This window comes from Thunnus maccoyii, chromosome 14, assembly GCF_910596095.1.
Source record: "Thunnus maccoyii chromosome 14, fThuMac1.1, whole genome shotgun sequence".
Lineage (NCBI taxonomy): Eukaryota > Metazoa > Chordata > Actinopteri > Scombriformes > Scombridae > Thunnus > Thunnus maccoyii.
In genome coordinates, this window is record NC_056546.1 from 25,969,222 (window position 1) to 25,985,630 (window position 16,409).

General features: G+C 41.7%; 1 protein-coding gene across 1 annotated transcript in view; it reads right to left on the minus strand.

Annotated features, from left to right (window-relative positions):
- The window catches only part of plekhh2 (pleckstrin homology domain containing, family H (with MyTH4 domain) member 2), a 29,246-nt gene that overhangs the window by 12,197 nt on the left and 640 nt on the right, over positions 1-16,409 (minus strand). The window contains exons 2-17 of the mRNA XM_042434080.1: positions 8,182-8,244; positions 7,931-8,080; positions 7,190-7,273; positions 6,984-7,065; positions 6,713-6,898; positions 4,544-5,457; positions 4,005-4,080; positions 3,800-3,894; positions 3,393-3,552; positions 2,897-3,033; positions 2,607-2,720; positions 2,170-2,256; positions 1,885-2,043; positions 1,612-1,692; positions 1,177-1,356; positions 695-803 (exon numbers count right to left, since the gene is read on the minus strand). Coding sequence (XP_042290014.1) covers positions 695-803; positions 1,177-1,356; positions 1,612-1,692; positions 1,885-2,043; positions 2,170-2,256; positions 2,607-2,720; positions 2,897-3,033; positions 3,393-3,552; positions 3,800-3,894; positions 4,005-4,080; positions 4,544-5,457; positions 6,713-6,898; positions 6,984-7,065; positions 7,190-7,273; positions 7,931-8,080; positions 8,182-8,244 — 2,677 coding nt within the window. The remainder of the gene's footprint in view (positions 1-694; positions 804-1,176; positions 1,357-1,611; positions 1,693-1,884; positions 2,044-2,169; positions 2,257-2,606; positions 2,721-2,896; positions 3,034-3,392; positions 3,553-3,799; positions 3,895-4,004; positions 4,081-4,543; positions 5,458-6,712; positions 6,899-6,983; positions 7,066-7,189; positions 7,274-7,930; positions 8,081-8,181; positions 8,245-16,409) is intronic.

Consider the following 16,409-nt stretch of genomic DNA (forward strand, 5'->3'; position numbering starts at 1 on the left):
CAAGTTGGAAAACATCAGTACCTTTTTACAACATCTTGTTTTGCATGTTAAATTAAAAAAAAGGAAAACAAATGAGTTCACTGATTTGCATTCAAAGCTGTGATGTATTTGACGTCATTTGTAGGTGGATGAAGGCCAAGAAAACATGATCCAGTTTACTCATCAACACACTCACACGCTTTGGTTCATCAGGGTGTGAATGATCCATCAGCAATCATAACAATCTCTTATTTACAGATCATTTCATTTAGGGCTGCAATTATAAGAGGCAAATATTGGGGGATTATTCAAGATTTGACTCAATCAGACAATCATCTGATCTTCATCTTCCCAAACATTACAGCCAAAGGTACATTTTCTATCACATACAGGTGTCCAGATTTATGAACTACTATTCTCATTGGCTCCTTTGGAACATATTTAAAACAGGCTTTAATTGTGCGGATTTCTTGTTTAATTGTTCACACAGATTATCGTGAGGAACATTCCCATAATGAATAGCATTTATTTTATTAAACATTATATGTGATTATGAATAGGCTGTTGCAGTTATGATTTTTATCATATCTAGTTTGGTGGTGTACGACCAGCCTTACACATCACAATAAAATGATTAGTGTGAAACTCAATTTTGAAGTTAAAAAAGAAGCGCAAAGACGCAACAAGAAAGAAAATATTTGTGTAAAATACTCACTTGGATCTCCGTCCAGTTGAAAGAGTTTCCCCACCAGTTGTTCAAACTCAGTGCCGACTTTACCCACCGTGGTTCCTGCTGCCACAGACAGATGGTACAGCCACGAGTCCTGCAGAGACACAAACACTTCCATCAGTGATAGCAGAGTCACTGATTCACCATTTTACAGGCTTTACAACCAATTCTCGCTTTGAACTAATAATTAGTCAAAATTTCACAGAAATAAACATTCTTTTTTACTAGTTCAGATCAACTAGTATACAGAAACACAATCTGGATACCTCTCTATCTGATTTATGAAAACATTTCCATTTGGTGTGCTAAACCAACAATGTGGTGCATGTTTCATTTCCAGTTTTGTTTATAATAAATACAAGAAGAACATGAAAGTTACTTGTGATGACCACAGTGGCTGAGAACAAACAAACCTCATCAATATAAAATACAATAACAACAAAAAAAAGGAACATTCAGAGTAAGACCTTCTCATGCTGGGACTCGATGAGCAGGTAAGTTGGCCCTTGCTCCTGTGGCTGGATGGCGATGGTGAAGGGCGCTACTTGTAACCCCCGCCCACACGCCTTCAGGTCCTCATCTGAATCCCGGTACCTGTCCACCTCCTCCACCCGGGCCTCCCACAGCTTAATCTGACCCAGTGGGAACTGGGAACACAGGCAGACATACATGGTCAAACACTTGCAGCCACTTACTGCTACTGTTGTGTTAAATCCTTACACACGTTTTCAGCAAGTTGAGACACTCATTGTTTAGCTTTGCATGAGTTTTTAAGCTTCGGGTTTGAAGAGTACATCACTTCAGGTAAGAAAATCAATATGTTTCACCTGACAAGAGCATTACAGTTCTGTCTCTACATCATGTAAATCTTAAGACTGAAATCTTTTCATGTTGAATCCTACCTTGTCCTCTTGGCTGCGAAAGTAGTACAGCGTTTTGCCAATCAGAGCGCACCAAACCCGCTTCGAGTAGCCGTGTTTCACCTGCCGTGAATAGAATATAAATTTCAGTAATTGCTGTGGCTTCAGTGACAATCTAGTAGCAAATAAATATAAATAAATATAAATAGGTAAACATATAAAATGAAAAATGTTATTGCACATTGCTTCATTGTTTTCATTTTGGTAAAGTTCTATGTTGTGAAGATTTATATTCAGTCAGTGCAGCTGTTGGACCTTGATGAGCAGTCCCTTCATGCCGGGCCTGATATCTGGCTGAGTGAAGAGAGGACTGGCAGCTTTCACCCTCAGTACGCTCTGCAGCACCCTGAGCCACTCCTCCAGCAGGTTAGGAGAGTCAGCCTTCAGGTAGTAAACGCGCTTCCCCGTCACGATCTACACGCAGTGACAAAAACACAGGTGGAGGTGAAGGTGGGAAAGGGAAGCAGAATCACGGTAGATATTTTTAATTTTGACATCTACTTTTTAAAATACTCTTCACCTCTAAGCATTATTGAATACCTGGAGAACTTGTTTTCCCTCTCCACGAGCGATGCTGCTGGTGGCGTTGACCTCGATCTGACCCTGAGGTTTCCTGATCACATCACTCTGTGGAAGAATGAAGACGGTTTAACGGTGGCTCGCTGCAGATGTACAGAGCTACATCAACTGACCTGGACCTGTAATCATCTCGGGTGGAAACACGCCTGAGACAGAACCCCGACACCGAGTTTCCCTCCAACCCTTCTATAGTCCGTCCTCCTAGACCAGCCTTACAGACGACGTCCTCCTTCCACCTTCACCTTTCCCCTTTACATCCATTCATCTGTCCTCAACATCCAATACCTCCTGAATTTCCATTAAAACCTTTAAATGACGTATTGTTGTGGTGTGTTTCTTGCTAGTGAAAAAGCATCTAAATTAAAAAATGTGATAAAATAATATACAGTTAATCTCACAGGTGATTTATAGTAGAGCAGCTCTCCGTCTTTGAGGACAAACCAGCGTCTCTTCCAGGTTTTCTTCCAGGTCTTCACCATTTTCAGCAGGTAGCCTGACTTCTCCATCGGTTCCTACAACATACAACCCTATTCAGTTTTCTGTAGAACAATGCACAGTGCAGGACATAGACATGTACCTCTCTAAATTAGTGAGGTACATGTCTATGTCATCATCAGTCCAATGTATGTCAACAGTCCAATGTATCAAACCCTGGATGTATTCTTTAAATACAGACTGACTGACTCACACTCTTGCCATTGTCACTGGCTGAAGAGCAGGTTTTGGGGAGTTTCTGCTCTGGTTCAGAGCACTCTGTGTCAGTGGAGTAGGCATCTGGAGGGATGGCATAGTCACTCTCTGACGTCATTGAAGACATGGACACAGCTGGAGGAGAAGCACAGGTAAAGTAGTTTACCCTTCACACACATTCAGTCACAAGCTTTTGCTGTTTCTTTATGAAATTATAAAATTTAGCACACAGGTATCACTGTCCAAACTCAAGTATATGAAACAGAGAAATAAAATCATATTAGAATTACACTAGAAGACAATACTATAAAATATTGTAAATTAAGCCTGCTGTGAATTCACTTTTAGCTGTCAGACACATCATAAATTTCTAATGGAAACCTGTTGTGATTTTTTTTCATGTTGACCATTCCAGCAGCTGCAGTGCACAAGGACAGTCTTCCCTTCAGCTGCGGTGGAAATTCTAATAACCTTCCAGTCCATGTGTTGTGTACCTCTCTTGAGAGAACGTGGGCTGCCTGGGCTGCTGTCCTTGCGGGAACTGGAAGAGGTGTGGGAGCTGCAGAAGGAGCCGTCCTCTTCTCCAGAACTGGATGATTCCTCGGAGCTGGATGACTCATCTGAGAACGGACTGCTGCTCAGTAGAGTGGCTTTCTGCAAAACGGAAGCAGGGTGGGGGGTCAACCCACTAATGATACACACTTATAAAGTCATTGATACACATGGGATTGAACAAAATGTTTAAAGCTGCGGTAAATAAATCTGACGGCATACAAACACAACACTGACGTACTTTTATCAAATTTTGCTAATTACTGAATGAGACACGAGGCTTTCTTGTGCAATGAACCACACGTCATTGGCATGTACAGGAAGTCCTGCTGTGTACAGTTGTACTTACCCCCTTCAGAGTAGTGTAAACTGGTGTAGTCATGTTTTTATAGATGAGAGATGTGTACATGACAAAGGCAGGATAGGAGGACTGCAGGGAGGGGTCTACAACACAGATTAAAGTTTCAGTTAGTCAGTTATTCAGTTGAACGTCTCTGAAGCTGAGACTTGAGCCTAAGGCTGTTGATGAGTTGCCTCCGTTTTTTCTGTCTCACCTTTGCTAGCAGGGTCTGTGCAGGAAGTCTCAGACAGTCTGATTCCTGATTTAGCCACAGCATAGATACGACTCTCCTGTGGAGGAAACATATCAGTCAATATTTTAAAAACACACATTATGACACTAAGAAAATAACTTTTTGCAAGCAAATATCCAACGATAGCTTACGTTTTATAGTGTTGTAACATTATATGTAAGGACACACTGCATGTAGATGACACTGTCTTGTATTACAGTATTTTAAGATGACAGACAGGTATATAAAAAGCCTTTCATTTGTAGGGATGGACATGTTAAGAATTTCATTTGTATGTTTTTTAGCTTTCTCCTGTGCCTGGATCTTAGATAAAATGTACTTTAGTTTCTCTGTAGTAAAACCAAAACATCTTCAAAATCTTCAGACGCTCTTGAACCTTGTAAAACTTAACATTCTGCAAGAAACAAAATGTACATTTTTCCCAGCATCAGTCCACAGATTAACATTTTTCATTGACCCATAACTGACCACAGTTCAGATTAAACAGTGGACCTTCTTACCCAGGAGGGGAGCCTGTGTAAAGGGGGAGTAGGAGGTTTGCTGCCGGGTGCTGAGTTGTCACAGTCCGGGCTCATGTCTGTGCCAGGTTCAGAGGGGACAGGTGAGACCTGTAAGGACAGCAAGGGGGGTGTATTTTTTGAGTTGGGGAGGATTTGGGGAGACGTATCCTTGCCCGTCTCCATGTTGACCTCCTGCTCCTGGTCAAGGTCAGTTTCTTGTGGCCGGAGCGGGCGCAGCATGCTGAGGGCGTTGCGCGTTTGTCCATGTGCCGCCTCAGTGCTGATCGGTGGCTGGCTCAGGTGTTTCTTGGCAAGAGACACATTCATCAACCCGAACCCTGCTGGGGTCCGCAGCCGGGGCTGTTTGGGTGAGGCGGGGTTGTCCCTTAGGTCCTGGGGTGGGTTGGGTCGTTTAGGGGTAAGAGCTGGCGTGAGGATGGGGCTGGGAGTGTTAGGTTCGCTGGAGGAGGATGAGGAGTCGAGTCTCTGTGACTGGAATCGTTTGTTGAGCTCCTCGGAGGTGCAGTCCTCCAGCTTGGCCCTGTGTGCCTCCTCCTCCCCCTCCTTACACCCTCCCAGTGCCCCATCTGACGACCCCGCTCGCTGCATGTCATCATCAAACAGAGAGCTGCTGTCGTCCGAGGCAGTCAGGTAGGTCTCACTGCCGGGGCGGCTGAACTCCAGACTACACCCTCCACCTCCTTCTCTGCCCTCACTCCCTCCTCCTCCTTCCCCCTCTGATGCAGCGCTGGAAAGCACAGAGGAGACGCCGCGAGACTCAGAGCCACAGGCATTCTCCCCAGGGCTTTCAGATGCACTGTCATCTTCCAGAGGAGTTACCACAAGTCCAGTCTGGTCCGGTTTCTGGACTTCACCGTCCACCCCTGGGGAGGCTGACTGCTTGCTACTCTTCTCTGTCAAAGCAAACACAAAAATGGATCTTTCATTTTGGTCATTCATGAAATCCACTTGATAATAACTGTATAATTTCATAATGGATGTGTTACAACGTAAAACTGTGCTTTTAAAGTTCATTTTTCAATGATGTTGTACAGATCCCTAACTCAGCTGAAATGCAGGAAAAATGCAGGAAAAATCTTTCTTATCAGTTTATTTCTATTTTATTCAGATATAAAGGACTAAATTAAACATTTGGATCATTAGCATGTCTTTGCCCCCATAGTATATTTGATAAAAGCAGTGATTTTGGTTCTTAGCTAGCAATGTGGCTCTAGGGATGGCAATGTTGGTTGGCTGTGACTTTTCATCCAGCACCATCACTCAGTCACAGTTTTCATTTATCCAATACTTTGGTTTATGACAAAAATACCAGCAAAACTAACGTCATTCCCATCAGCCTCAGCTGTACTTTGTTTTTAGTCCTAATGTTAAAATGTTAGCATGTTAACACACTAAACTAAGATGGTGAGCACTGTAACCATACCTGCTAAACATCAGCATAGCATATTTGTCATTGTGAGCATGTTAGCATGCTAATATTAGCATTCAGCTCAAAGCAGTGCTGTGTCTAACCAAAGGCTCCCTCAGCTGCTAGCATGACTGTAGACTCTTACAGATGTTGTAATAATGATGTCTGTAATGATTAGCAAATGGTTAGCAAAGGGCAAGCATATTTAACTCAATGAACTGCCAAACATTCCTCTTTCTGAATCCCTACCAGGTCTGCTGTTCTTTAGCTGACTATGACCTTTGATCTTTCCAACTGAGAAGGAAGGCTGAGTGTGTTACTTGTTAGCATTATTGTCTCTGCAGTTGCTCAGAAATGATGCAGCATGTGCAGTAATGAATGAAATAAATGATACTGTAGTTACTAGCCAATAATACGATTTTCCAAATTAAAAAAACTGTACTATTACATGTTCTTTTCACCTTTTGACTGCGGTTGATTTACAGTCCAATCTGTGGCCTCTCCAGTCATATGAAATCTACAACTTATGTGGCTACAAAGTATGGTAGTGAAAACCTTTCCCTAAGACACCATGGATATGACCTAATGGCTAAAAAGTTCCTCTGAGTCACTTTCCATTTTTCACTATTAAAACATGCCCTCATGCATCCAGCTCTGCGCCAGTGTCCCATTTCAACCAGACGTATGCTGAATCACAGAAGCTGTTTCCATATCCATAGCTGCTGCATATGTGGTCTTACCAGTTTTGTCTTTGCCCTCAGTCTCTTCCTGGGTGCTGAGGGTCCTCTGGGAGGGTGCTGGACCAGTGAGGACCTGAGGGCTCTTCCCTCTCACCTGGAAACAGCCAAACGTCAGGCTGCTGAGACGCTGGGCCTCACCTGGTCTGCAAAGGACTCCTCGTCCACCACCACACCTCTGCTCAAATTCTGGAAAACAAAGCTTCCTCATGGACATTTTATCTAGCTAGTTTCTACAGATAGACATATATGAACAGACGCCTCAGGCCCTTACCCTGCACTTGTTTCTGTAGCTCCAAAATCTGAGCTTCCTGTTGCTTATTGGTTTCTCTTAGAGCAGCGTTCTCCACCTCAAACTGAGGAACAAACATGTATTAACATAAAACAACCACTTGGTAGAGGAAATTATGACAAACTGATGACCCTAAACATCACAATCCACCTTACATTTTTCTTTCTTCCATGTGTATGACTATTTACCTCTGACAACTTCAGCATCACCCATTCCTTGATCTTAGCCGCTTTCTCCTCCACTGTCTTGGCATCCTGATGTCGTATTTGTTTCTGGTGGAAGGAGACACACTGGGGTCATGCAAGCCTTAAAGCAGCCCTAAAATATTTGGGACTCAACCAAAGAACAGAGAGCTATTGCAGATAAAATGAAGGAAGCTTGGCTTGAAGTGGCTCAGTGGATTTCAACAATGACATGGAATGTCACAGCAGAAAAGGGTTATGACACTAGACGAGGATGAGTTCACAAAGTGGTCAGTAATTTTAAATAAACATCTTGGATTATCCGTATTTGTGGAGACGAAAAGCTCAGAAAAGTAGTTTGCTCGTCTCGCATCTTTAATGTTTTTGTTCAGGGATTATAATAAATCTTTCATAAGTACATAATGAACCAGGAGGTTAGTTTGTCTCTCCAAGATCATGCTTTTATTAAATCCATGGGGATATATAGAGGTTTTTGTTGGGACAGCACATTCCCAGGGCACAACAGTAGACTTTCAGCCAGGTGTGCAGCTGTCTGACGTGAGTACAGCTCTGAAACTTTGAAAGGAAGTTTGTTTGTGTGTATATGTCTCTGTGAAGATTGGCGCATGGCATGCTACATTCTTTGTTTCTTTTACATCTGAAAAAACACACATCTACTGGCACTACATCTGTTGCATTGATGAAATTCTTTGTGCGTATGTGTGTGTGTGTGTGTGTGTTTTCTACCTGCTCCTCCAGCTGCTGCTCCAGTTGGGCGATGAAGTCCTCTTTCTCCTGCACCAAGGCCTGCAGCTCTTGGCATCGTTGAAACAAACGCACCTCTGAGTCTCCGGATTGACCGTCTGGAGCCTTCAGCCTCTCCTCCATCCATTGCACCTGAAATCACACAAACACATAAGAGCACATGGGCACACACACACACACACACACACACACACACACAGAACAGATGAACACACTTCTGTTTGCAGCTTTACCTGCTGGTGAGCAGTGAAGGCCCGTTTTTCTGCATCAATCACCTGCGTCTCCAATTGTTGAATCTGTGAAAGGAAAGGCACAATATTTAATTTCCTTTAATCTCACCTTTTTTAAATTAGACCTCTTTTCTTTTGAACATTTTTTATTTCTCCCTCCTAATATTTTACAACTCTTGTTACTTACTAAGACATATTGCATCCTATACAGTATATAGGCTACACAACCCACAAAGTTACATTCTTTGTCCCCCTTCAGACCAGAATATTTGTGTACACATGGAGGTGAAATATCAACTCCACTTCAGACTGAAGCCAAACACAACAACACCAAATAAAGACAAAGAAAGTGCTGCATGCTAGAGAAGTAATGAGAACACCACTTGAGATAACGCTGCTACGCTGGGAATGAGCAGATGCTTTTCGGCTGGTCTTGGACTTTCTTCACCTTTTCTGATTCAAAATTTACATTAAGGATTAGAATACTGACTATTTAAAGGTGCACTGTGCAAATACATTTACATTTTGGTAATTAAACAAAAACTCTATAAAAAAGTGATCTCTTTGCTTCAATTCACTGAATGTTGATTGTAGTTTGCATCTGTACTTACAGTATGTTCAAGTATCGTTTGTTAAATTTAAATGTGGCATCCTGTTATTACAGAAACAGAACATTCATTCCCCATCACCAATTATCATTATAGAATAGACTAATACACGCCTGCATGTTTGTCAAATTGAAGACCATATTGTTCTCCTTTGTGTCCCTGTCACTTCATAACATACTTTTTGGACACACCTTCCCATTCTCTTGAATGAGGAAGTGTATCCAAACGTTTGGCTGATACTGTATAATTCAATATATATTTAATGACAGAAAACAACTGTCACCTTTACAGTAGCTCCATCAAAACAAATAAAAGTAGAAGAAAAGAAGAAAAGGACAGACGCATATTTACTGTTTTACGATTTCAGTTTCACTTTGAGCTGTTAAAAATATCAGGAAACAACTGCTAATAAATACCAGGTGTGCCAGCTGATTGTCCAGTTGCATCAATTAGGCTGATGATGTCACATGATGAACACAGGAACAATTGAACACCCACAGCTCTATGTGTCATGCTAACACATTGAGTTCCTTGGAAGCTTTTAGACCTCTGTTCAAGGAAGGTTTATATCTACTGATGACAAATGTGTCTTCATGTTGGAATCCCCAATATTTAGTTTGACCATTTATTTCAGTGTTTTTGTATATTATCCATAGATTTCATGTCTGAGCACTGACTGAGCAATCACCTGGTATTTAATATAAGCTGTTGATCCTGACCAACTACCTGCTCCTGGAGATGGTTTTAACTGAAAGCTCCAAACAGCAAATATGTATTTTAAATGTCAGAGGATCTCCTGGTTGCTGCAAAACAATCCAGCAGAATTCCCTAAATAGAAAACAGGATGTAGAATCCATTTCCAAGAACAGGCTGCCAAGTCTTCTTGGCAAAGGATTCATTTGTTTACAACACCTACACTTAATGTCTCAGAATTGATGAGGCAGTTTTATTGCTGCAGAAGGCCTGCGTATAGCACCTTTAACCGGTTGCATAATGATGATGAGGTGTCACATCTATAAAGGTACAACCAGCTCTTTGTGTACAATGCTAAGATCAGAGCAGCACATGCAGAACCTGGTAGGAGTGTGTTAAACCTGCAGTAACACCCCAAAAGGTCACGCAGCTTTCACACATAAGTTACAGCACACATGTACACACACACACACACGCACGTACGTACACAGACAGATACCAGCACGTATGCCAGTGTACACACTGACACGCACACTACACATGCGCATACACAGGGATGAAAAACCCTGCGGGAAATGAGGAGAGACTTGACTTTATGAGCAACATTCCTCTGAAATTCCTCAGCTCAAAGTGGCGGAAGCAGCAGTGAAACCAGTGTCTTCAGAGAAAACGCTCTCAAACCTCACTGGCTTCGTGGAGGAAAAAATGTAGGAATGTCGATGGAAATTCTCTGCGTAGCAATTTTACAACCACCACGGTTGGAATATTTTGCTACATGTGCACATATACACGTACAAATTAGATTAGAGGAAACTTTCAAAGTCCCTGAAGGGCAAGTGGGTCGACACACAGCTAGCGCTATTTCAGGAAGTGATTCATCGTAGGGTTAAAATATAAATGTCGTATTCATGACAGATTGACTACGTTCAGGACATTAAATTATTCTGCTTTGAATGATGATTTGTGTAAGATGTGGTTTTTCCACTAAAAAAAGTTCAATTCCCTAGTTAAAAAATTTTAAAAGCACATATCCTTGAAAATCCAGAGTCTGTAAATGTGCAAATGTTTCAAAAGTTCAACCACTAGAGGCAAGATGTCTCCATCTTAACTGAGACATCAATTCTCAGTATATGTAGGTTTAAAGTTTCAACCTCTCATGTGTGTAAGTTGAACACGATTGGCTCCCGGACAAGTAGTGATGTCACAAAATCCTGCTCATACTTACACGCGTTAAACTCAGATTTCAGGTGAGCACAGTGTCAAACTCCGCACATACACAAACTTTCAGCATCATGTTCTTATCACCTTTCTGTAAATTATCCAAATGAATGATTCCAAACCAAGTTATTACAAACTGAAAAATAAGTTATTCAGGTTTTTGAGCAAAGTCTCATCAAATGCATAACAGTGGAACGCAATTCACTGCTTCAAACATCATTATTTTACATGTGATGTTGCATATATCTGCTACGTTCATGAGTGATAACAAAAAGTATCCTTAGCAATACTGTAATACTGATTTCGACCATATCGAATAAGCCTTAAGACCCAATTGCGGCTACATCCTTGCAGTCTGTATTACTGTGTGAATGTTTTCAATCAGTATGTCTTTCAGCTACCTGTTCCTGTACCTGCACACAGCTCTACAGCCATGATTATAAAAAAGATTCAATTTTTGTTCCATTACTTCCTCCACCCGAATTCTTTAAGGCAGTTCAGTTTTCCTAGTACTTACTAAGCTTACTAAGAACTTTTAGAAGTGGAAAATGACCGATGCTCTTATGTCATATGTACAATGATGTTGCCAGGTATCAGTGTCAGAGGGGATTCTCTTACGCACTCAGATGAGTTAACACAGCTGCTCTTCTACCGTGAAGAGCGGCACCTGTATTCAGCTGCAGCGCTGACACAGTCAGTGCAGACTGGCATGGCCGTGCTTCAGCTTTCCCCCCTTTTTTGCTTCTGTTAGCTTCCAGAGTTCAGCAGAAACGGACGTAGCTCAGTCCAAAAGCAGCCACACCCTGCCAGAGCCACTCACTGTTTCCACTGCGAGACGCTTTCTGGACCAAACTGAAAGCGAGGCCTTTACTGCAGCCACAGTCCCACTTGTCGTTTCAATGTGATTTTTTAAAGAAGCCGATTCTAAGAAGGAGAGTTTATGAGATTATGTCACTGTGTGTCCTCAACATGCTGACGGTGACTGCTATACATCATGCGTGGGTGTATTTATTTCACTTATTGGACAGTGGAGCCACATCACTTTCATGTCTGGCTTTTGAAGATACTGTGATACATAACCTCTCTGCAGGAATTCTCTTCATCTATTTCTGTACTTATTTTGATCTAACTCACACACACACACACACACACACACACACACACACACACACACACACACACACATCCCTTTCACTTCAGAAAAAAAAGCCTGTGCAAGCTGGATTTACATTTATTTCCTGATCAAAAGCAGACATGAAGAAGGTTAATGTATGTCACACAAGCACACACACCCTCTCTATTTCTCTCTCTATCTTCTCTATATAGATCCGTCGCTGTACCGCAAGCGACAAACCACATGTGCCTCCCTCAATAACAGATATAGCATCTGGCAGAGAACAGCATGTTAATTACAGGGCATGTATACTGTAGGCTACAGCTGGAGACGACACACACACACACACAATCTCACACACAGATCAGACATAACAACATATAAAAACCTATAAACACACGTCTGATGATGATGATGATGATGATATTCCTCTGTGTATATGTGTGTTTTGCTCATTCTGTATGATATATATAGGATGAATCAGGATGGGGTGTGTGTGTGTTATATCCTGTGCAGCTTAACTGGGATGAGCAATGACAGGTTAGCGTAACATCGTGGTCATTTGAAGAGTTATTACCTGCTCTCTGGAATATACTCACACACAGTATGAGTGCTCTTGTTGCTTCACTGAAGTCTAGGCCTCACAAACACACGCATACACGTGATCTCTCCCCTCCCTCTCCCTCAGCCCCCATCACCTCCGTACGACACTCTATCACCTCTGCATTCAATTCCCCGCTCCGATCCAAACTCCAGTTCAACTTCCATTCCTGGAATTCCACAACTGGCTCTCTGTGTCCAACCTCCCCCTGAACTCCATCCATCCCTCCCCCATCGCTCCATCCGCAGCCAGACAGCCAGCTCACAAAGCCTCTTTCTGTAGCCGCTACGACCCACAGTGCTTACCCCCTACGTTACCTACACTTATATGGGTTGAACACCAAATATAGATAGAGTTAGAACTCATTCTCTGCCAAATATGCTCACCGACACTTTAAAACTCTATAATTAAGACTTGTTAAGTGTCAAATATGTTCAATAAAATGAAAGATATAGATACATAAAAACATAAACACATGCAAATGGACATATAAGGGAAAATAAGTGAATAACTCAAGGTTAGCCGTGGGCAGATACGCGCTGGTGACTTGGCAGCTTGAGATGAAAATTGCAAGCGGATGTCTGAGTGTAGCGACACATATGGAGAAGATACTGTTGATTTGGATGTGTGTGTGTTTGTGTGAATCACAGAATGACCTCTTGCTTTATCTCCACATATTACTGTCTTATACCATGGCTACAGTTTGACGTCCAGCCGATACACTCCATCCGATTTTGACCCTCTTGACCGTGACTGGCATTCCTAACCTGACACATGATTGGACCATATGGCTGGTAAACCCCGCCTAACAATTGAATTGAATCGATTGCTGGGAGCTATCAGTACAGTGTGCAGATCTTTAGTCTGATTCTTGCCTTTAGTTTGATTTTCAATCCAGCACCTTTAAAGGTTTTTTTGGATGTACCCTTCACCCTGTCTGTCTGTCTTCAGGAAACCCCGCCTACCACATAGGAGGATGCCAATGTTCCAAATGTGGAATCAATCAGTATGGCCAACCCAGAAAGCTGCTCCACCCGTTGCGGTTTGTGTACAGTATACGTACAGTACAGATATATGTGTGTGTAGCTTTTCTCTTATTGTAAATGACATTTATTTGACATTTGACAGCATAACCTCTGACGTTTCACAACTATACTGAAAATAATCCAAGTCGATGAAAGTGTTGGAATCTTTTCATTTATGATTTGCATTTTACGCAATTCAAAATTTTCCCTTACTAGGCGAGAGAGATAGACGGGCAGACAGCTAGAATAAAGATTGTTAGAGTGTGTTAGGTTGAAGGGGGGAGGCTGACAGATCCAAGGAAAATGTAACACACATACTGTAGCCTCTTTGCCTCCACTGTGAGATGTGTAGCCTACTGTTACAGCTGGAGGCCCTGCTGGCCAAAACTAACGTCCCTCCCAAATAACTGCACCCACACAGCCACACCATCACTTTACACTTTTGTGAAAAATCTAAGTTAAGCACACTTTCTACAGTAAACGGTTTTGACTTGACCTGCATACGTACACGTGCACACGAAGAATAACTGACTGCTTAAGTTTGCAAACTCACTTCCTGTGCAACACACACTCATACGCACACACACACAGTTTACTAAACCGGGTATTTCCTCCCTTGGGCAGCTCAATCTTTACACAAGGCTTCATTTTTTTTCTCCCCGCATTCCCTCTCTATCCCCTCTCACAGGCTTTCTAGGATTTCAGCAATTTGCCAAGGCTGCCAGGATTCATTTTCAGACCCAATTTAACAGATTGATTGATAATTAACTGGCAGTTCACATTCTTTTCCAATAATTACCATTTATAGTTTGGATTTAGAAAGTTTTCTTTTAAGAAATCCAGATGATGCTAAAAAAAAAACGGTGTCACTACACACAATATCTATCTGGAAAAGTGATTTAATTACACTTTAATGAGTCAAATCTCCCTAAAAAGAAGAAGAAGAATCTGTGAGATCATTTTACTTGATTCAAATGCAAAACTACTTGTTTCAACAACAACTGTACCTTCAGTTAAATAAGTTATTGATCTGCTTTTGAGTTTGAAAGCTCATAGAAACAGAGATATTAAGTGTTTTATATGTTCTTAGAAAAAATACTCAGTGCTAGATGAAGATGGATGTTTCAGAAACAAGACATTAGCCATAATGAGATAATTACTTTCAAAGTAGTAACATTTTGTTGATTTTACAATCTTAACCCACATGATTCATTTGATATAAATTTCTCAAATTATACTGTAGGATCCAGGTCTTCAGTCTGCTTGTATTATAATAACGCTGCGGTTAGCATGAATGAATGGACGCCAACCTATTGTCAGCGTAAGAGGCTTCATCAGCAGAATCCTCACCGCTGAAAATGAAAATGACTTCTCTTAACTCCCTCTTCATCCTTTTATTAGCCCACCTCCACAGTGAGATATTAGGGGGATTTTGCAGTGACGTACATGCGCCCCCGCGCAGCTTTAAAACAACAAGCTTTGGCGGAGGCGATGGGAGCCACAGAGCAGAGAAAACACATCAGCAGGGGACTGGATATTAACACAATGACCTCATAGCATCAGCGGGTCAGCCAGCGCGAGGTCAAGGGTCATCCTACAACAAAGCCGCATGAGTAAAATAACGACATGTTAACGCAAAAATATCACGTGGAGTTCACATGATGTGCTAATGCTTCCAGACTGTTCCTAGGATACATACAAGTGAAGTCAGTTAAGATCAAGATATGGCAACATACAGGCTAATATTGACCTTTTATTAAAAATCTGATATTGACAACTCATGGTTTCATGGTTTTCTGATATGATGTAACTATTCTGATTGATTACATATTTACTGTAAAGCTGCTCAGGTCTCTCTGATTGTTAATGGGAAGCCCTTCAACTTCATTTATTCTGATAGGAAACACTGCAGAACCCAGTTATTATTCACTCTACTGGGTTTACAGGAGGAATACTACCAAACCAAACTTCTGGATCCACTGAATCATTGCATTCTTTTTATTCATGAAATGCAATCGATCATAAATAAAAGATACTGAACATCAGCACTTAGTATCTCTGGTTGCCAGCTTCAATCCACAAATATTTTTGTCACTACAAGTCCTCGGAAAAAAACTGCTGAACTCTGGTTGAACTCTGGATACTTGGGAAGTAAACCAGTGATCTTCCGTACAGTATGTGGTAAAGATGATTACTGATTACTACAGATGATTACTACAGCTATTCTTTATAAGATTTGCAACAAACACACTGACCACATTCTACAGTCTACTGAGAAAAACAGTTTAATACTGGCTAAGGGCTACGAGGTGGTGACCCATATAAGTAGAAATTAGTTTACACTGAACAGTAAATTACACAATGTTTTATGCTTTAGTTTGCTGATTATTTTTCAGATGTTCATCCAGTTTTTTTTTTTTTTAAAAAGCCATTAATGGTGTGTTTTATAATGTCGAGTGAAAAAAGGTTTAAACGTAGTAAAAATTCAACTGTCAGATACGATGGATAAGGCCAAAAATATGCAGCGGAGTCTTTCACATGTGCTACGTGGGCTGCAAAAACCCACCAAACCCAATCTTTCTTCCAAGTCTCTCCGGGAGTTTGTTTTGCTGTCCAGCTGAGCTTACTTTGACTCTGTAATTGACTGGAGCTGGGTCAATCCCATCATGCAGTGCGTGGCGGAGCCCTGTGGTCAGACGGCTGTTTACATTAGAGCTCTAATCAGCCTCCCTGGAGAGCAGCTTCAGATCTAGGCCACTGAGCAGTTTGGGCCGGCCCAGTGCTGGCCAGCTGCTCTGTACTCACCAGACCAGACATACCACAACTCTCTGTTCGAGTATCTTCCTCTACCTCTATATTTATGAGGACCGCATGATGACGATTTTTTTTTTAATTATGACATTGTCCATGGAGCAATAGACCTTTTCCTCAGCCGACATTTTGACTTATCTTAGTAGGAAAAATACAGGTGT